The sequence below is a fragment of the Carassius carassius genome, chromosome 33, assembly GCF_963082965.1.
Source record: "Carassius carassius chromosome 33, fCarCar2.1, whole genome shotgun sequence".
Classification (NCBI taxonomy): Eukaryota; Metazoa; Chordata; class Actinopteri; order Cypriniformes; family Cyprinidae; genus Carassius; species Carassius carassius.
In genome coordinates this window covers 3,509,517-3,532,129 of record NC_081787.1, presented here as the reverse complement: position 1 = coordinate 3,532,129, position 22,613 = coordinate 3,509,517, and the positions used below count along the sequence as shown (strand labels likewise).

The following is a 22,613-nucleotide window of genomic DNA, read 5'->3' as shown; positions in this document are numbered from 1 at the left end:
CTACATCTCTTAAGCCCAATTAAATGCAGTAAGAACCAGTAACACTGATGGATTCATGAGTAAGATGATTTACATGATGTAGCCATGAATTACAGAAATAAAATAATAGCAGAATTAGTGGCCATATTAGACAATCGCCTGACCCACTTTGGTGAAAAAGTGATTATAATTTGATTAACAACATAACACCACTGACATTTCAAAAGAACTCTTAAATTAAGGGGCTTAATGAAAGGGCACAAAAATATGAGAATGGACAGCTACCTAACAGTTATTGCAGTATACTATCACTGCAAATAGCCTCGGTAAAGATTTCATAAGCGTTAAAAAAAACAGTTTGCTGCTGCATTTTAAAAAATAATTCAGAAAAACTATAAAAATTAGTATATCGCTCCATGCTTTAGCTAATGGTTAAACTCACATGTTTACATGTTCATTAAAAATGAAAGGTCCTCAAGGGTTAATTTTTTGCAAGCGAGTCGTTTTGCATGTTACAGTTGGCTAATTAACTGCATTATTTTCCCCCACCCAGACAGACTTTAGTTGAGGTAAACGGTGTATTTAAAAAAAAATAATAATAATAATTGGTTACGGACGATGAGGCTATGAGATCTGTTCAGTAGATTGTACTTTTGTGATCTGGGTGTTGATCCACAGTCAAGTAAAGCTGTCCATTCTCAAACTAATTATGAAAATAGCCAAAGCTACTCAACACAGTATTTGTCATTGTGAGCTGAATGGAAGTAATCCTTTATTGTTAGGAAAGCTTTCATATGTGTCACATCAACATTAGAGGATAATGGGAGCTATTATACGGTATAATGTAGACTCATAACTGTTAGACATCCTAACATGATAAAGAACATGATTTTGTCATCCCAGGGACTCTGAATGGGTAACACTTTATTTTGATTGTCCACTTTAGACATTCTACTAACTATAAGTAACTTTGCAACTACATGTCAACATGCAGTCATTCGAGTATTAGTATAGACTGTCTACTTAATGGTTGCTAACATTCTACTGACTGTAAGTAACTTTGCGAGTACTTGTCAACTTATTTTATTAACCCTGACTGTAACCCTAACCTAACAGTCTACTTATACACTAATGAGAGTTAGTTGACATGTAGTTGCAAAATTAATTATAGTTAGTGGAACATCTAAAGCAGACTATAAAAATAAAGTGTAACCCAAGAAAACTATAAACATGAAATGAAATGAAATAATATAATTTTCTAGTTTTTGCATCTTCCAGTAGATGTCACAGTTTTACATCTTATTACCCATGGTTCAGTGTCACATTGCATCTCTCATGACAAGATCAGTTGGCTGATCCATGCACTGACAGAATGCTTCGAAGTTACTTCTGTCATTCGAGGCAAATGAAAGAAAAAAAATTAGACCAGACATAAACTGATGTCTGATGCTGATGGTTATTGCATTTTATACATTTTTTTATGAATGCTGCCAATTTTTTTTTTCATAACAGCATCTATCATTCTGTGTCTTACAATTAAATTATCTACAAATAAACATTTGGCCCTAGCAAGCAACTCGTGTTAAAATGCACGGAGCACACTGATGCATCTCCATCACACTTGACATTGACAAGTGCTCTTTTTGCTTAGACAAGGATTACTATTGCTGTCCACTCTTACATTACAACACCAGCTCTATATTCAAACACAAGCACAAACATGCCTATATTGACAGAACATGTGCCAAGGACATGTTAATAATACGGTGGAGGATCTCTAAGAAAACCATTAAGTGTCACAACATAGTCCTTGATCTTTAAAATCTGTACAAATAAAGAAGAAACATCACAGAAAGCAATTTTGCGCTTGTTGCAAACTGGATTCTTGATCTTGTGGTTCTGTGCTGTCTTGTTTTACTCTAATACTGTGAGCAGACAGAACAGCAAGAGGTCCGGTAGTAAACTTTCTCTTCTGCTTGAGAATGAGACATAAAAAAGCAGCATATACCAATAATGCACAGCAAATCCCACCGGCTTTTTACATGCTTTAGATGAATCAGCTTCTTGTAGGAATCAACTGCTTTGCAAAAACAGAAAAGGCAACACTGCATAAAAGATATCATGCATTCAGTCCAACTCCAGTGGGAAGTACATGAGAGTTATTAATCATGTTGGAATGTACGTTTTGTATGTGGTCAGCTGATGCAGCAATAAAATAAAATCAGCTGGTATTATAATGAAATGCTTTAAAACCTCTATCCAGAATAAAACTCATGAAGAAGGTAATGTCAGCATTATTCTGTACTAAGCATACAGTATGTTAGACACACAAAGAAATCTAAAGCAGGTTAACAGAAACTGAACAATAAATATTTCATTACTGCACACATTAGAAACAAATTTATCTTCTCCAAAACCCTCCGATCAGTTGATAACGTGCTTCTCTTACAGGGGAAATGCTCAGTTAACCCAATTTATTTTGTATTTTGCCAGCATTGTAATTTGTATTTTGAAGCCAGTATGTATATATATATATATATATATATATATATATATATATATATATATATATATAAAATGTTTCAGAACAAACTTGACTTTTCTTTGCCATTTTTGCTGGAAAACTGATAAAGAGATGGGCCAGATCTGGATGTGATTTTGTTGTTTTGTGCCACAGGTTTGCTGTCGCTGAACTCTGCGCTGGATTTTGAGCTCTGCCGCGAGTATTACCTGTCAGTGGAGGGAGCAAGGGGTAAACCATTGCTCAGTGATATTGCCACGGTTATCATCAATATCACAGACGTCAACGACAACCCGCCTGTCTTTAACCACAGCAGCTACAGTGGCGTGATTGCAGAGGACATTTCCCCTGGGGACATGGTTCTGCAGGTATTATGCTTTCCCTTAACTGACTCTGAACATCCAGTGATAAAACTTTTCAAAATAAAGCTAAAGCTGACTGTGTTATTTCTGAAGCTGGTCTACAACATATCGTTAAAACAAGTTAACAGTATCTATGTAACTATGTAACTTGTAAACAAAAAAAAAGAAACAAATGAATACAGTGTAAAATATTATGCAATCTATGCAATTATACTATTTATTAATATTTTCTTATTTTTAATGATTTTATTCTTTTTTTGTAATTTTTATTATTATTATGTTTTAATATTTCTATTTAGCTTTAATTCGTTTAATTTAGTTTTAGTCATTTTAATACTTAAAATTATTTCATTTAGCTGCCAATGCAACATTTCAAATTTTCTTATCTTTTGTATTTAATATAGACATTTTCTTTTTTATGTATTTAATATTCATATATTATTTGATTTCAGCTTTATTTCAAAATAACATTTTACTTTTATTTGACATAAATGTAACTTTCTTTAAAGATATTTAATGGAAAACGACAAAAATACTTATTATGAAAAAAATTTTTTTATGTGCCGTTTCTGGACTGTTATCATATTGCCTTTAACTTCAAATGTAAGGTGACTCTGACTTTCTCCCCAATGCATTCTATGAAGCAAATTAAATCAAACTGTTGTCAGTTTGGGGACGGGATTGAGGCAAGCTATTGTGGCAGCTGTTGAGGGAATGATTTACTGCATCTGTCACTTAAGCAATCAGACAAACAGTTTGAATGGAGCAATCAGCTAATGGTGATTGTATATGAGCACTCACAGTCTGCTCAGCTATTCGTTGTGATGTTGTGACATTGCAGACCGCTAGATTAGAAGAATCTGCATTAATCCAGAGCTTTGAAGCTTTGTTAATACCATACAGCTGTGCTCGTCTTCCTTTCACTAACTGTGCATCTGCCTCAGGTAAGAGCCATCGACCTTGATGGGCCTCCAAATAACTTCATCATCTACTCTATTGTGAGTGGTGATCCACAGCAGCAGTTCAGCATCGATCCTCACACTGGCCACATAACTGTGCGCTCCATGCTGGACAGGGAAGATGTGAGTTTCACTTCGCCGCCCAGAACACGTACTCACTTGTTTTATCAGGGGTTTAGTTGTATCTTTTGAATCCTCTGATCACAGACAAACATTTTAATCACTACTGTGCATATTTGACTGCTGTTATTGAACATGATGATGTTCATATCTCCATAATCCTGCTGACATGGCCCCTCGCCTTTCAGATAACGCACTACTCATTAACCGTGCAAGCTGCCGATGAAGGCGATCCTCCTTTATCCTCCGCTGTCCAGGTGACTGTGACCGTTTCTGACGTCAACGACAACCCACCGATGTTCTCGCAGATCAATCACAGCCTCATCCTTCAGGTAAAAACAAATGCTTCATCCAAAACCTACCTTTGTGCCTCCCCGCCAAGTCAATGATTTTGCTTTCTTTAGACAGACAGCTTCAGACGGCACTGTAATATCACGCCTGACGATCTAGAACAAATTCACATGAGCTCTAGGGATAACCAAGCAAATATTTCAAGATTGCAGTGGTTATTTCACGGTAGAAATGAAAGAATATGTTAAAAATGGATATTTGCTTCTTGCCGATCCATCAGACACAAGGTTCAACCGCACAATTTTCTCTCAGAAGTTGCTAGTCAGTTTCACGATTACAACCAAATTCTAGTAACACTGAATTAAACATTAGATTTTGAAGTAGAAAGAATGAAATAGGATTTTCTTGTAAAATGTATATATCCAATAGTCTGTGTTTTATGTTTAACTTCAAAATAAATAAATAAAAACTTAAAGCCTTTATATGCAATGCACTATAAAATAGTTTTAATGCATTAAGTCATGTAATGCACCTTATGATGCATTGTATGATTTCATGAATACTTGTAACCAGAGTTACAATACATTATAATACCTTTATATTCATTGTCACACCGTTAGAAAGCATAATGCATTAAAACACATTGGAAACAAACCTAGAAAAATGATCATGCATTTTTTTTTTGGTTTGCCTTCATTTATAAAAATATATAATGCAATACAATGCACATTATAAATACCTTTATAATGCATTATACATAAAGGCTTTAAGTAAACTGTGACCCCTTTTTTATTAGTGTAGAAATGTTTATATAATTTTGTATGTTTAGAAAACAAAAAATTATTTTCTTTTTCCAATGCACTGAATCACTAGCATGGGATTTTGGGACATCAAAGGTGACACAGCTGTCATCTCATTTGTGCTCTAAGCTGCACATGAGCACACGGGAAGCCAAGAGTTCAGTCGAAAGAGCCAATCAGCCATGTATAATAAAGTCATTTTTTTCTGCAACGGTGTCCGGACTCTCTGTTTACTCCTTCAGAGTCAGCTGGATCCATTGCTTCTAATCATAGGGTCAACTCTGCTGACTTGGAAATATTTTTCACACCCCATTCACCCCCACCCAAGGTGTCTGTGTCTTCAGAGTGCAGCGGCTGTTTAGCACCATGAAGATGGTCAGTAACAATTAGGCTCATCCAGCTGAGCGCTCTGTTTCAATTACCTTTTCTGGTTGTGCCAGCTTGAAGGAAACGAGGAACACATATCAGTCCAATCAGTAGCACTTTGTTGACAAATGCAGGCTGAGTGATAAAAATCACCATCTGTTCTTGCTGTGTTTTCATTTTGACAGAATTGGGATGTTTCTTCAAGCTTAGATTTGTTTGCACAGAAGAATCTGGCACTGAAAACGAGTCCCGTTAGAATGAGAAATATGCTATCGATTTGAAAAACAGCAAGAAACCTACAAACATAAGGGTGGATTGATAATGGTTATTATTTTCCTGCAATTTCTATCTGGTCGCCATGATACATTCTGTTGCCAGAGCAATAGAATATAATAAAAATCAGAGGAGTGAGTTCCAGAATCACCTGCATCCTGATAAAAATAAACAACACATTTATGTTATTTGTTCATCTACTTTCAAGAAAGGACACCTAAAACTTTCCTAAAAGTCAGATGGTATTTTCCAAACACGTGTGGCTTGATTAATGGTGTTTTTCTGGACACAGGAAGGGGAGGCTGTGGGCAGTGGAATTCTGCAGCTGCTGGTAACAGACAGAGATACGCCTCAGAACGGCCCTCCGTTCTTATTCCATATTGTCTCAGGAAATGAGGACAGGAGCTTTCACATTGACCAAGGAGGACTGCTGTCCGCATCCTCCCCACTGAGGAGGAGAGGCAAGCCTCAGCATCTGCTAAAAATCCAGGTGAAAGATTTCATTCATTAATTTCAGTTACGAGTGCAATGCATGTTTACAACACAAGTTTGTTTCGAGATTAAAGTGGTAGTTCACACAAAAATTAAAGACTGTCATCATTTACTCATGTTGTTCTAAAGCCATAGGACTTTCTTTCTGCTGGAAAATACTTTTTTTTAATGCTGCTCCTTTCTCCTATAATAAAAAAAGTGAACAAGGATGGGTGCTGTCAAAAATTGTCCAATAAACACAGTGAAGCCACCATAAAATAAAAATTATATGCTACAGGACTATTACAAGCCTTCAGAAGTCCTTTATTTATTTTTTAATCAATCACACACACACACACACACACACACACACACACACACACACACACACACACACACACGCATAATATATATAAATATTATATATATATATATATATATATATATATATACAGTATATATCTATTATTTATTATTATTATTATTATTTTCACTTTTAAAGCAGCAACCTCAGTCCTCATCATTGTAGGGGAAAGTTCAGAATTTGCTCCTTCCAATTCATAATGCAAAATTATATTATATTATATTATATTATATTATATTATATTATATTATATTATATTATATTATATTATATTATATTATATTATATTATATTATATTATATTATATTATATTATATTATATACATTTCAGTAGGTTGCAAAATTGTAGGTTCAAATTATTCTCAATTAAATTATAAAGGGCACACGACCCTTTATATTTCTTCACTGTCATTGTATAGAAAAGGGTATTGTGAACATTTTTCAAAACGTCTTCCATACAAGAAAAATAAAAAGTAATACGTGTTTGGAACAACAATAGAGTGCATAGATGATGACAGAATCTTTTGTTTTTATGTGAACTATACCTTCAAATGGAATATGGCATGTATGGGATGATACAACCTGAACTAAACTTCATTTGTTATCTATCGGTCTTAAATTATTTAAACTGACTCTTCAAAGGTCAGTGTATTGTTCGCACGTCGCAATGTTTTTTTTTCACCCATCACATAAATATCATCTCCACAGGTCACTGACAGCGGCCACCCTCCTCTGTCCTCAATATGCGTGGTGAAAATCAACATCACAGAGCAGAGCCGTTATCCACCCACTGTGACTCCTCTTGAGGTTTTCATCACCACCACTGGTGGGGTGTTCTCGAAACGTGTCATCGGCAAGCTGCACGCCACGGACCAAGATCCCCAAGACGTCCTGTCTTACAAACTGGTTTCTGAAGGCCAGGAGCAAGGCCTGTTTTCTGTGGACGCAGTGGATGGAAAGATCGTGGTGGAGAAGAACCTGGATCCAGGCCTGTACCCCTTGAACGTGAGCGTGTCCGATGGGAAATTTAACATCTGGGCGGAAGTGAAGGTCTATGTTTGGACTCCCAGTCAACACGATCTGGATCAGGGCTTCACGTTGCAGTTGGCTGGACTTTCGGCGGAAGAGTTCGTGTCTGATCACTGGAGAGGCCTCCAGCGCAGCCTAGGCTTTGAGCTAAACATCCCCAGACAAGAGCTGCACATTGCCAGCTTGCAACAGCAGCCAAACTCCGTCAACATGGAGGTACTGCTGGTGCGGAGAGCTCAGAACGGCTCCGTCCAGTCCATATCTGCTCAGCGCCTCACTGGGGTCCTTTCAGCCGTAGAAGATACGCTGGGTTTGAACATCTTGAGAATGAAGCATGATGGTTGTGTTGGTGCTGGTTGTCCACCTCGGGGTTGCAGGAATGCTGTAGTGATGAAGCAGGGGAGAATGAGTAACTACGCCACTGCACGGGCGAACTTCATCACCCCGCAGCACAGATGGGAGAGCGTGTGCTCCTGCAATGGTAGGCAATAAGACCAGCATCTTATTCTGCATTCCACTGAGGATTTAGACAAAACTTGAGGCCTTGAATGTTATCCCATTTCTCACTTAGTTGCACCTTTATTTTGACTGCTCTGGGTATGGTTTAAAGGGACAGTTCACCCTATATTAAATGCACCCTCATATTGTTCCAAAACCATAGGATTTTCATTGTCAAGGGAACACAAAAGGAGATTTCACATTAGTTTCAAGCTTTACAAGTGACCAGAGGCTTTAAAGCTCCAGTAAGGACAAAAAACAATAGTCTGTATCAATGGTCCTCTACCAGGATCACAGGGCCCTCAAGATGACTTAAAATGTTAAAATCTTAAAAAATTAAACAATTAAAAATCAAGACACTTTCAATAACCTTTGGTCTTTGACAAACTAGGATTCTCATGGCATGTGATTTCTAGACATAGAATAGTAAATTAATAATTAAATAAAATAAAATCTTTAAATGCTATGGGTATTTTTTATAATGTATATAGACTTTTTTAGTTATGCTGTGAGTACATTGTTATTATTTAGGGGGAGTCGTGGCCTAATGGTTAGAGAGTCGGACTCCCAATCGAAAGGTTGTGAGTTCGAGTCCCGGGCCGGCAGGAATTGTGGGTGGGGGGAGTGCATGTACAGTTCTCTCTCCACCTTCAATACCATGACTTAGGTGCCCTTGAGCAAGGCATCGAACCCCCAACTGCTCCCCGGGCGCCGCAGCATAAATGGCTGCCCACTGCTCTGGGTGTGTGTTCACAGTGTGTGTGTGTGTGTGTGTGTGTGTGTGTGTGTTCACTGCTCTGTGTGTGTGCATTTCGGATGGGTTAAATGCAGAGCACAAATTCTGAGTATGGGTCACCATACTTGGCTGAATGTCACTTCACTTTATATTTTTTTCATAATGATCCAGTAAATAAAAAATGACAGAGAAAAGTCATGGGGCATTTGAATTTTGTTATGGTCAATGGGGGCCTTAGAGTCAAAAAGGTTGAGAACCACTGGTCTATAGGACTTTATTATCATTATATTCCAATGTGTCTGAAGTTACATGATCAGAAAGAAGTTGCTATTCACAGAACATTGTCCCTTCTGTAATCTCAATTGCTATTAATGTTCATATTTAAATTTGAGTCATGCAAGAACTAATGGCATTGGCATCATCAAATCTATTTGATGCGTTGTGGCACCTTACATTTAAATGCATGTAAACATGAATTAGATTTGAGAGCTATGCCAGAGGGAAAGACATTCAATAATTTCAGTCTGTTGCTTACCTTCACTAGGAGCACCCACATACTGTAGTATTTACAGGATATCTTGGATATTCTTTTTACAGCTTTAAGTCTCCTTATCACTATTTGCTTTCATTTTCTGGTAAAAAGCAGTTTGAAAGTTTTTTCAAAATATCTTATGTTTTACACGTACACTACTTTTCAAAAGTTTGTAGATAGTAAGATTCTTTCAGTCTTTTGAAAGAATAGTCATATGCTCACAAAGGCTGCATTTATTTAATCAAAAATACAGTCCAACATTAATATTGTGAAATATTATTACAGTTTAAAATAACTGTTTTCTATTTGAATATCTTTTAAAGTGTAATTTATTCTTGTGATGCAAAACTGAATTTCCAGCTCGTTAATCTCCAGTCTTCAGTGTCACATGATTCTTCAGAAATAATTATAATATGCAAATTTGCTTCTCAAGAAACATGTCTTATTATCGATGTAAAAAAAAAAAAGTTTTTGCTTTTATATTCAAGATTCGTTGATAGACAAAGAGCAACATTTATTTGAAATAGAAATTTTACTTTGTAAATGTCTTTACTGTAATTTTTCAGGTTATCAGGTAAATGCATCGCACATTTGCCAAATGTATTTATGCTTCCTGTGTTGCAGAATCTGCTGTGAGATTTGACGGCAAGGGTTATCTGAAATACCTCTATGAAATGGAAGAGAGCAATGAAAACTTCCACCTGTCTCTTCGACTCAAGACGTCTGCAGCAGAGGGCACAGTGATGTCCACCAATGCCTCTGACTGGGGAAAACTAGAGGTATGACATTTTTCAAGCATACTGACAAAACAGTCTTTAGCTCATTCTTTTGTCTTGTATAAAAAGCTTACTTTGAGTGATTTGCCGTAGGTAAAACTCTAAAATACAAAACCCCCCTGCCATCCAGATCACAATAGAATGATCAGAGGAAACTTTACTCCACCCCATGACAAATACAATGACAAAATGTTTGCAGCAGAAGCTTGTTTGTTCTCGACTAACTGCATATTAAACGCATTAATATTCAAGAGCACATCCCAGAAGGGATTGAAACAGCTTGTGATGTGGATTTCATCCCACCCTTTGAGCACATCTGTGATAAATCAACCTGTATTTCTCAAATGAGTGTTATGATGAATCCATGGCTGACTGCTCTCCTCCTTTGACTCAGAGGCACAGTGAGGACTCTTTGAGTATTTGATTATTTAAATGGCTGAATGCAGCTTTGAAGCTTCAGCTAGAGGAAGTCTTTAAGGTACTGCACGAAAGAAAAACTAAAAAGTGCATTCATGTTCTATACATTGTGAGTATGATAAAGAATGCGGCGAGCATGAATTGAAATGCCGTCCTCTGCTTCAAAATCATATGACATCTCTCATGGAGGACGCCTCAATTAGGCACCATAATTGAATATTTAAAAAAATGGCTTGTTGCAACATCAAAAGTGCACTCTGCTTTTTTTTCAAAGCTTTACCTCTGGGTTTTGAAACTTGGCAAGCTGGACCATTTCACTGTTGCAGAGGGGATTCAAAAGGAATTGTTAAACATGGTCATCTAAGAAATCTTCGGGGCACTGATCTTCACACGTTGCAAAGCTATACCTGACATAATTTATGGAGAATCTCTCTGGAGAATTAAAATTCTGGCGATCCTTAGCAAAAATCCTATCAGTTCACGTCTTATCATTCTTTCAATTTAAGAGGAGCGACAGCTCGTGCTTTGAAAAGTTGTCAGATTTGAATCAACTGCTAAGCTAGTACTTTCTTTCAGTTTTCTTACCTTTTAAATAATTACTTTCAAATGGAAATCTAGCCTATTTGAGAAAAGCCACATTTGACAAGAAAGGGAAGAAAAGGTGACTTGTCAGTTGAGCAGCTGTAGCATTTATGAATACTGACAGCAGTGATCTATCTAACATTATTAAGAGAAACGAGATCTGTGGTGGGATACATACGGTAGAACTGATACCCTTTAATGCATTGAAGAGTCCAAGCATGGGGGCATTGATCGCAATAATTAGGTTTTTCTTCTAACTCGACTCACATCAGGAGGTCTGTTACGAAACCTACCTAGACAGCATTGTAAGAAATCACAGACACGATCCTGATGCCAAGAGTCTTCCGAACAGCATGGTATGAAATTATTCATCTAAGATCCAGCAAATTCTAATGCAACATTTTATCCAAGATAGTAGATAGAATGAATCATATATTATTGTTTTTCTATATATATATATATATATATATATATATATATATATATATATATATATTTATATATTAATTTAAAAAGCTTTTATTAAGCAAGGATTGATTACATTGGTCAAAAGTGGCAGTAAAGACGTTTATACTAAAAAAATAAATGTTTTTTCTCTTACTTTCTATTCGTCAAAGAATGACTGCAAATAAATAAATAAATATCCCAGTTTACCTAAGTATATTAAGCAGCACAACTGTTTTCAACATTGATAATTATAATAATTATAAATGTTTTTTGAGCAGCAAATCAGCATATTATAATGACTTCTGAAGGATCATGTGACACTGAAGACTGCTGAAAATTCAGATTAGCATAACACTAATAAATTACGTTTGAAAATACTGCATATTTAAATAGAAGACAGTTATTTTAAACTGTAATAATATTTAACAATATTACTGTTTTACTTTACTATACTGAGGTCTTATCAACATTTAAAAATCGTATATAAACCCCAAACTAGTAAATACATTCATACAAAATCAGTCATTAACAACACACAAGTATCTATAAAAATGTTTATTCTAGTAATCCATCGGCTGTCAACCCCGTTCCTGTTTAAATCACATGCTATGTGTTCATGAGGAGTTGCTGCCATCTTGAATAGGATGCTACTTTTATGAATCCAGTGGACAATAAAGCAGAAGCAGAGCTTTCATCCAATCATTCATTGAGAGATAATAACAGTAATCAAGTGAGGGATAATAGTCAGGCGGTCGTGACCAACAGGCATGTATATAGGATTATCAGGAAATTATTCATAAATGCATGTTGTATTTTGCTAAAACGACCAGCGCAATATAAATGATCTCACTTAATACACAGCTGCTTGCCAAATAAATCATTGCACATTAATGTGAGTTGAAATAATTTTGGCCACAGTATGCCATGACTGACCAATGATTGTCAAATATACAGAGAATTGAGTATTGATGATGAATATTGGTTAGTTTAACCATATCAGCAAAACAGAATTGAATTTTGCCATCATACTCTGCAGTCATCATTTCACAAGGCGAATAACTGGGCAGGGAATATCACCTCCTTAATAATAATAATCGCTTTAATAATAATTGCTTGCTTAACCATAAATGTTTAGTTAGCTGTCTTGTTTTCTGATTTACAAGCACATCGAGATCATGTGCTGTTAGTTTAGTTTTTTGTTTTTTTCTTCTTACCTGTCAAACTCAGCATTGCCCTCAAGGAACATTCACCCTCATCGAATTCTCTTGGGGAGAGTTCCTCTTCCTCTCTTCCTTTTCTGTGCTCATCTCACCACCACCATCACTGCACACTCAGCTCAGCCCAGCACAGAAAAATCAAAGAAGCTCTGTCCAATGAAAGCAAATGAGCAAAACCCATGGGCTGACTGGTATCAGATCAGAGCAAAAGGCTCTGTACTTCGCTTCTCACATCGCAAAAGTCTCTGAAGATTCTGCCGCAGCAATTAAGGGGCTGCTGTGAAGGAGATGATTGTTAATAATGTATACTCTCAGCATCAGTGTAATACTTTCAGAATGCTTTGTAGCATAAAAAAGTTGTTGGTGTGATTGAAGTAGAACTAGCCACGTTCTCCCTCAAGCTCTGTCATTCACAACTACCTTTAGCACACACAAAGGGCTTCTTATCTCCCACAGAGCGAGTGCAGAGAGCACACACTTCCAGCTGTGCAGAAACACAACCTATCAAACCTACTTCAGCATGAGCTACGCTAACTCTCCAGCAACCTGGGCACAGTCCGTAAATATGTGACGCCAGGCTACAGCTAATAAGTGTATAGCCTACTTTTGTTTTCATGTTTTTTGAATATTTGCCAGACTGAAGGTGTTTTTCTGGGTCAATGACCTAATGCTTATTTTTCTTTACATTCAATATGAAATTCATACTTCTCTTCTGTGATCATGCCTTAAATTTTAGACTCTACTACAAACATAGACATTATTTATTTTGGCGTTTTTAAGACCTGGGACAGTCTTGTGCACTTACTTCCTATAAATAAAGTCAGTTATATGTTTGCAGAGTGAGTGTTGAACTTTTCTTCTGAAGTTTGAAATTAGAGTTTTTTGGAGTTGAACCACCTCTGCGTCTGGTTGAGTATTTGTGTATTTTACAGCTTTGTTAAGATTGTTATGTTAATTTGTTGATGTAGTTCGACCATAGCGTCTCCAATTCCTTACACTATACAAAAGTGAAGCCTAAATATCCTAGTATAGCCAATGTCATCTTGCGAAAATGATGTTATTTGCAGCCTAAGTCAGTGCCGAAGTGATTTATTTGGAGCCTGACCCGTTGTCCAAATACCCACACTTGCGGTCTTAGCCAGTTGAGAGCACGCGTGTGCAACAGGAAGTATACAAGACTGTCCCCGGTCTTAAAAATGCCAAAGTGCAGTACCCTTAATGCACATTAAAAGCACACTTTCTCGAATACGAGCCTTAGTGTATACAATCATGCATCATGTTGTGGTAATAAATCATGAGACTTTTTGCCGAGAACTCTCCAGAGGTCATGTAAATTTTCCAATGTAGATAAAAACAAAGTTCTGTAAACATGTGCATTTTTACAACACTCTAAGAGTATCCTATCAGGTAATGAAAAGTTCTACACACACTTGTGGTCTTTATGCTCATTTGAACACTTAGACCAAATACAGAAAGTGCGTCATATAAGTGGTCAAGTGCAAAGACTGCAAGTGTGGGTATCTGGACAAGGGGTGAGTCTACACAACAGTGATTCATTTGGAGGCCGATTCAGCGCAGTAGTGATCATGAGCTGGAGCCGCAGTATCAAAGTCCTCATGAATGTGTGTCAAGGTCATATGACCTTGAAAATTTGACCGGGTAATGTTATTTCAGGTTGCGAAGTTGCACCCAAAAATATTTTTCATTAATGAAAAATTAATTAACTTTTATCATTATAATTTTTTGATTCAAATCAGAAAATTCAAATTAAAAGTGAAAATGTCATCACTTTTTTAATGCTTACACCACATGGCATTTGCACAGTCTAACCAGATTTAACCTTTATATTAAGAATATTATAAAAGTTTTTCAAATCCATATGAAACCTTTATGAATACAAAGTGTTTATTTCAAACTTGTTTTGTTTTTGTTTCGTTTTTCCAGTTGTTATCATGAATACAGTTTTTTGTCATTGACTCATTTGTGTGTTTTTCTAGCTGGTGGACAAGGAGCTGTGGCTCAGATACAGATGTGGCAACATGCTCCCTGCCAATCTGCATGTGGTCAATCACCCTGTGGCTGATGGCCGCTGGCATCACGTCTCTCTGGAGGTCAACGGCTCAACCCTTAGACTCACCATGGATGCCAGCCATTCCAACTCTGTGGTTCTGCCTCAGCCCTGCAAACTCAGTCAGTCTGGTGGAGCCCTGGTGCTGGCCAACTTCAATCCCAGCACAGATGCAGGGGGACTGGGCTTTACCGGATGTTTGGAGAGCATACAGTTCAATGGAGAGACGGTGAGAGGAGAGGAGGGGATGACAGGAACCGGCCCGCAGACCGGCAGAGTTTTCGGGATCTACCAGTGCTGCTCTGATGTGAAGATCTGTGCCAGTAATCCTTGTGAAAATGGAGGCACTTGTGTTCAAGACCCCAGTGAAGGTGGGAAAGCAATCTCACTCTTAGTGGGGAATATTTGCAAACACATTCATCATTGTTTTAACTACCAATTCATTAAATATAATCTGCAAATTAGGTCAGTAAATCTGAATGCCATTTGCACACTACAGTTTTCCATCTTGCTTGTCTACACCTTGAGTTTTGACATATGGATGATTATAATGCTACATGATTTCATCATCATATGATGAAGTTCTGCTGCCAGGATCACTAGAAAATGTACACAAACATCTCTGTAGAATTAGATGCATGTGTAGAAATAATAAAAAGAGAAAAGGTTTGCACTGAAAAAAAAAATGAATTGATGACACTTCACAATTTTTTAATTGTTAACGTTAGTTAATGTAAACAAAAAAAAAACAGATTTAGGTTTAATAAAAAATTAAGTTTAATAAATTTTTTCATAATATGATATTTTCTATATAAATCAACAATAATCTATATTAATAAAAGCTGTAAAATTTTGTCAGTTTAAAAATGCATTAACTTTAATTGAACGTGTCTGTTACAGTGCTAATGTTGGAAAGTGAGCTAAAGTGGTGCAAATTAATTCACCACTTACATATTTCACCATATTGATTCATGTTATACAGTTGGGAAGTAGGGAATTAATTCTTGAATATTATTCAAGGTACCTTAACAAATTGGTAAGGGACAACAAACAGAAATGCCGTAGTGTCTTTGGAGTATATATGCAGCACAATACAGATATGGAAATAAAGCTAGGGAGATAATAATCTCCACTGCATCTCCATTCAAAGATCTCTCAATACCCCTCAATACACTTTCATCACAGCAAAGAGGAGTTCCTATGGAAATTTCTTTGTTATTCTCATTATTACTCTAAGATGCATTTTTTCCATCTGTCCTCCAGAGTTTCACTGTCGCTGTCCATCGCCATACTCTGGCTCTCGCTGTGAGAACAGCATCCTGCCGGACGATCTTTGTGCATCGCAGCCATGTGCCAATGGTTTGTGTATGCCAAATAATCAAGGGTACATCTGCAACTGCTCTGCACAAATCGCTGGAAACAGGTGAGACTCACACAGCGAAGCTCTTGAAATCACACATGCGTATTATGTCCTTGGTGAAGGCATTGAGAAGTTGGACTATTTGCATGAGAATGAATACTCACGCACACAGGTTACATTTTATGTGCATTTTCTATTTGCTGTGTGCTTTTGAGGTAACATATTTAAAACATTATCGATTGTCCTCTTTCATATATAACACCAAAGCTTGAGTAAATTAGTCATGGAGTGAGAAATTCAATCAATAGATGTCCTTCTGTGTGTCTATCTCTGTGTGCATTAAAGCATAACACTATATTGGTCCTCACAGCATCACTGTTTATGTATATCCGAGACGGGAAACTATACAAACACTTTTATAAAAATAAAAATAACCTATCCTGTCTCCAATTTATATTAAATATAATAGTCTACTCTACAGAAATTGAAGCAATTAATCAAATGTAAAAAAAATAAAACATTGCATAGTTTCCCCCGTATTACTTAAATACACACTGATTTTTATTACAGCCGCAGGTCTATCTTGTCACTGAATGCACAGATCCGTTTCCCAATTATTTTATGTTCACTTGAGACATAACTGACTGCATTTAACTGAAAACTCACCAAAGCAACTGTGTTGATAAAAATAATGCATGAAGCTAGAATAAAACCTTTTTTATTTTATATGTTTTTTTTTTTGGTTTGTTTAAAAACTTTTGACATATTATGTTTAGATATTCATACAACAAAATATTTCGACCATTTTGTGAAAATGATAAAAAATCCTGGAGGTGACTGGCAACAAAAAACACTGCCAAGGAATGTTAACCCTAGCATTCTATAATATCAAGATATCTCAGATTAAATAATATGGAATGTTAAAAATAAAATACTCTTTATTTCTCAAGATGATAAGAGTTGTTGAAACACCCAGATGATAGCTTGATAACATAACTGTTTGCATACATAAAGAAAATGTAAAAGAAATGTATCTGATACACTGGACGTAGTTTGGAATGAGGAAGATATTACATTTTCCATGTGGTGTCTGTGACCGAGTGTGAGAATATCTAGATCAGTGTGGCCCATAAACACACACTCCTACATTGTCAACTCTTCCTTCTCTTTGCAGATGTCAGAATACATGCACTCCCAATGCATGTCGAGATGGCTTTCAATGTTCAGTTGCTGAAAACTCAATCCACTGTGAGCGCAACACCTCCCTTTCTTATGTGGAAATCGCAGAGATCTGTGCAGGCATACTGGGGCTTGTCCTCCTCGTTGTGGCCTTTGTGTGTTTCCGAAAACACTACGTCAGCCGTAAGAAGCACAAGTCCGGCTGCGTGCAGGATTCCAACGGCTACTTCCCAACTTTGCCTAAAAGCATGATGAAAATAACTGAGATCAGCTCTCCTATGGAAGTCAGCACCCTGATTGGCTCCACAGGTGATATGGTTAACAGCCCGTTTCATTCCCTCAAACCTTGTGAACAGAGAGAGGTCGGCCCTCAGGTGGGCTCTCAGTCCCAGAGGCCTCAGGGTCCTGTGATTTGCAGCGTTGCTCCTAATCTACCTCCTCCACCCTCCACCAGCTCTGATAACGACTCTATTATGAAAAACAACTGGGAGCACGACTACGAAGGTGAGAACTTATTTATTATTTTCTCAGCTTCAACAGGCACTTCACTTCATTTGGAATTTAGTCACATCGTAAAAGATGAAAGGGGTTGCAGGACAAATAGCTGTGTGTGTTTGTGCAGGTCAATGGAAAAGCATGTGCAGGTCATCTTCTGTTTGCTGCAGCACTGAGCACTTTCTTGTGTGTTCCTCTTCTGTAAATATCACATTTTAAATTGTGACATACTAATATTCTCAAGCACATCCCTGACACTCAAGCATTTTAGAAACAGTTGAGAATTTTTCCATTTGAACTTAAACATGACTACTAATTTTTTTTAAATTCAAGTAGTTATTAGGATAGTGTTTACCTAATGCAGAGTCTCTGCTGTTTGTAGAACATCCAACATTGTGTTGATGGCTAGTTTATGAGTGGATCACCATAAACTGTCAAAACTGTCATTAACAGTGCAAAAAACTATAATTTCCCACTTGCTTAGTGAAAAACTCTGAGCGACACTTTATTAGTTTAATATATTTGTACATATTGGGTATTTTATTGGTTTAATAATAATATTAACGTCACTCACCAGTGAGAGGAATTGTCTCCTGCTCTTGCCATTAGGGATGCACAACACATCGATACCCATATAATTAGCAGATGAAAGTGGAGACTTTTATTTGATCAGTATGTCGATATTAAATTGGTGCATATTTTATGTATTCCCTTTAGCCCTGCTGTCATTTCTCACTTAAAGTAAATCTTTAAATACAGTTTAATAATACAAATCTCATACTGTACTGTGATTCCTAAAACCACTTTAAAAAAGTATTTAAAATGTTTTTATTTGTTTAGACAATAAATAAATAAATAAATAAAGTCCAAATGTTTGGGGTCATTAAGATTTTGTTTATTTAAAAAATAAAATAAAATCCTTTGTCAAGGGCACTTTAAAATGGACAAAAATGTTAAACAACACAACTCCATTATTGATAATAATAATAAATGTTTCTTGAGCACCAGAGAGATTTCTGAAGGTCTTATGACACTGAAGACTGGAATAAAGATTGTTGAAAATTCAGCTTTGCATCACAAATAAATTATATTTTAAGTTATATCAAAAACAAGTTAAAACAAATATTTTAAATATTAATAATATTGCACAATTTTACAGTTTTCACTGCGTTTTTTTATCAAATAAATGCAGCCGTAATGAACTTAAAAAATAAAATAAAAAATCTTACCAACCCCAAACTTTTGACCAGTAGTGTATATCAAGCGTTTATTGTTTAACGGCCAAAACATGAATACATAATTTTAATATTGGTGCATCACAACTTGTAGAACTCTTGTGTAAGTATAAATATCCACATGACTAAGTGCAAGTAAAATCATGTGGTACAACCAGTCGACATAGACCTAACTCATCTACTACTCTCAGAACTAATCATCTAATTTGTGCAACCCCTATTTGCAAGAAATAAACAATAAGGGAAGTCGTGGCCTAATGGTTAGAGAGTCGGACACGCAATCGAAGGGTTGTGAGTTCGAGTCTCGGGCTGGCAGGAATTGTAGGTGGGGGGAGTGCATGTACAGTTCTCTCTCCACTCTCAATACCACGACTTAGGTGCCCTTGAGCAAGGCATCGAACCCCCAACTGCTCCCCGGGCGCTGCAGCATGAATGGCTGCCCACTGCTCCGGGTGTGTGTTCACAGTGTGTGTGTGTTCACTGCTCTGTGTATGTGCACTTCGGATGGGTTAAATGCAGAGCACGAATTCTGAGTATGGGTCACCATATTTGGCTGAATGTCACGTCACTCACTCACTCACAACTCTCATTCACAGTGTATCCAGCTGATCCGGACTACTACGGCCGACCCACGGTTCAAGAGTTCCCACAGTTTGACATTGTGGAAAGCACCTACTCGACGGCTAACACAGAGTCACGCAGGAACTCTCGCTTCGGAGGCTTTCCTTTCCCGCTGGACCGTGCTGACCGCCGTGCTCCATTACCCCCTTGTTACAGCAATCAGAATTTAGATGACTTCTTGGGGCCCGATGGTCTGCCACTGCCCAGCTCTCAGTGCCCTAATGAGTACACTGCCATAAGCTACTACCCTACCCAGCACACTCGCAGCCTGGACAACGTCTCTAGTGGCTTTAAGAGGCTCAGCGTGCGTTTGAGCGTGGCACAGCCTTCCTATGCGGACGGCGAAAGATCCACGCGGCCTGGATCTACTAGAAGGACACTTAACAGTTATGCTGGATCAGATATGGTGGAGAGTGACTACGGCAGCTGCGAGGAGGTCATGTTCTAAGAGACTTCAGTGGATCAAAGGTCCCGTGTGAGTGGGGTTATAGATGGGAAGCTCATCTCGTACATATACTATATGAAGCTCAACGGCTGAAAGCAACAGAAGCACTATCAGTATTAATAGTCACTTTCAAGGAAAACAAATACGTGTGTGTGAAATGCAACTTTCCTCATCGTTTGCCCTTTAGGAATCTGTAGAATTATTGCATGATCTTACAATATCTACGATGTGGTTATAAATGATGTTATTAGTGTTTAGAGATAATACGGCCTCATTTAGTTATGCGAGTTCAATCGCACCCCGTCCAGTTTGGTTGGAAAATATGTTATTTTCAGCACGTGTTAATTGACTGATTGTAGTGTTGCATGCCATTATCAGATTGGAATCCAGCTGTGGGATGGATGATTATTTTTGTAAAACATTCGAGCCCATATGTGCTCACCCAAACCAGTGTACTATGAAATGTGATGTTTTCAATCATCCCATATGGTGTAAACATTTTTCGCGATGCAGGTTATCTAGAAGCACATTTCACTACAGCTAAACAGCAGTATAGAGGTTACGCTGATTTGTACATGAGACTGAAGCAGAGGCTGGCTCCCTGTTGTATATAAAAAAAGAGTGCACAATGTGAAATATAATGTATGTTTATGAAATATCAAATGTAGGTCAACGGTAAATTGATGTGTCATTGGTTGTTGGGAAATGTTCAACTTTTTGATTCAAGCAATCAGGCCAGATTTGGAGAAATTTTGCATTGCATCACTTGCTCATCAATGGATGCTCTGCAGTGAATGGGTGCCATCAGAATGAGAGTCCAAACATCTGATAAAAATATCACAATAATCCACAAGCAATCCACACCACTCCAGTCCATCATTTAATGCATTGAAGTGAATAGCTTCATGTTTGTAATAAACAAATCCATCAAGGCATTTTAACTTTAAACCGTCGCTTCTGGGCAAAATACGAGTCTATATTAACACAACTCTCACAGCAGGGGATGGATGCCATGAAACAATGCCAGATTTCTTCAAATCTGTTCAGATGAAGAAACAAACTCATTTACATCTTGAATGGCCTGGGGGTGATTACATGTTCAGCAAATTTTCATTTTTGGGTGAACTTTTCCTGTAAGATGTGTCTGAATTGCTGCGCTTGGTGAATAGTAATTTTAAATGTGAACTCTGCGCTGGCTTTGTCTTCTCATGCTGCAGATGTTTTGCAGTTTTAGTAGTTTTCAGTGATCAAAGGAAATCAAACTTAAACCATAAAAAATCTCCATGTAGCTTTTTTTGGCTCAATTATGCTTCTTGACAAACTGTCATAATGCTTACTAATCATTATTAAAGATGAAAAAAAAAATACTGCCAAACTGATTGAAGAATATGTATATGTGTGTGTGAACATCACAAACAGCTGCATTTTATATTCTAAAGCACTTCTGTCTTTGAACTGTTCATAACATTAATGTCATCTATAGGGCTCAATATTTTTTTTTTGTTATGAATAGGGATTTCCAACAGAGTACATTTTATTGGATGCAAAGATGACCTGAATGCCACTGGCTTTAAAGACTGGTTTAGTAGACTGGTGCATGTGTCACCGAATGATATTGCATGTGCTCCCTTCCCTCATTGACTGCTACTTCACTGTAGTGTTTCGTGTTTCAAATGACATAGTACAATGTTGATGTACATATTATTGGCAGCTGTTTGCAAGTATTTGTTATGATCTGCCGTATGTTTGTGCAGTGGGTATGGTAAGTGTGAATGTAATTTTTTTTAATTTAGAAAATTTAAGATGGGATGAAACCCAACTTTTAAACGAGTTCCTCTGTGAGAGAATCTGTGTTGTCTTTGCCATTTCCCATCTAATGTAGAAAACACTATGAAATATATAAAATAAAATTATGTTTAATATACAGAATGTAATGTGTTTATTTCAATTAATTATAATTGTTTTTAATTGTTACATATGTTTTTTTTTTTTTTTAATTCAGCAGGAATGCATTGATCAAGAGTGACAATAAAGACATAATATCTTCCTTTATAATATAATAATGTTACATTTCAAATAAATGCTTTTCATTTAAACAACAAAAATGTTATTGTTGTGCACCAAATACATTATAATGATGATATGCTTAAATTCACTTATAACATTTAAAATTACTGAAACAATTAAATTATTACTTAATATCTCACAATTATTGTGAAAAAAAGCATTGGTCAGCAAGAAATTATTAAACTTTTCTTTAAATGTTCCAATGGTATACTCAGAGTTTTGCAAAACTGCCATCTCTTTTTTTGCTCCTTTCTTATGGAACAATCTGGAGAGTATTTTAAAGCTGGAAACACTTCCCTCGTTAAAAATCTTATGGACTAATTTAAAGGAAACATACCTGTTTTAAGCTGTTTTTCTCAATCTGTTACTTCCTGAGTATAGGGCATTGTAGGTGAAAGTTGA

General features: G+C 36.8%; 1 protein-coding gene across 1 annotated transcript in view; it reads left to right on the top strand.

The window, feature by feature from the left end:
* Positions 1–22,073, top strand: part of LOC132113524 (protocadherin Fat 2-like) — a 56,172-nt gene extending 34,099 nt beyond the window's left edge. Inside the window, exons 15-24 of the mRNA XM_059521322.1 lie at positions 2,657–2,868; positions 3,807–3,944; positions 4,130–4,273; positions 5,964–6,161; positions 7,216–8,017; positions 9,927–10,081; positions 14,739–15,180; positions 16,073–16,232; positions 17,344–17,852; positions 19,675–22,073. Of these exons, the coding sequence (XP_059377305.1) occupies positions 2,657–2,868; positions 3,807–3,944; positions 4,130–4,273; positions 5,964–6,161; positions 7,216–8,017; positions 9,927–10,081; positions 14,739–15,180; positions 16,073–16,232; positions 17,344–17,852; positions 19,675–20,147 (3,233 nt within the window). The 3' untranslated portion in view covers positions 20,148–22,073. The remainder of the gene's footprint in view (positions 1–2,656; positions 2,869–3,806; positions 3,945–4,129; positions 4,274–5,963; positions 6,162–7,215; positions 8,018–9,926; positions 10,082–14,738; positions 15,181–16,072; positions 16,233–17,343; positions 17,853–19,674) is intronic.
* The last annotated feature ends 540 nt before the right edge of the window (positions 22,074–22,613 follow it).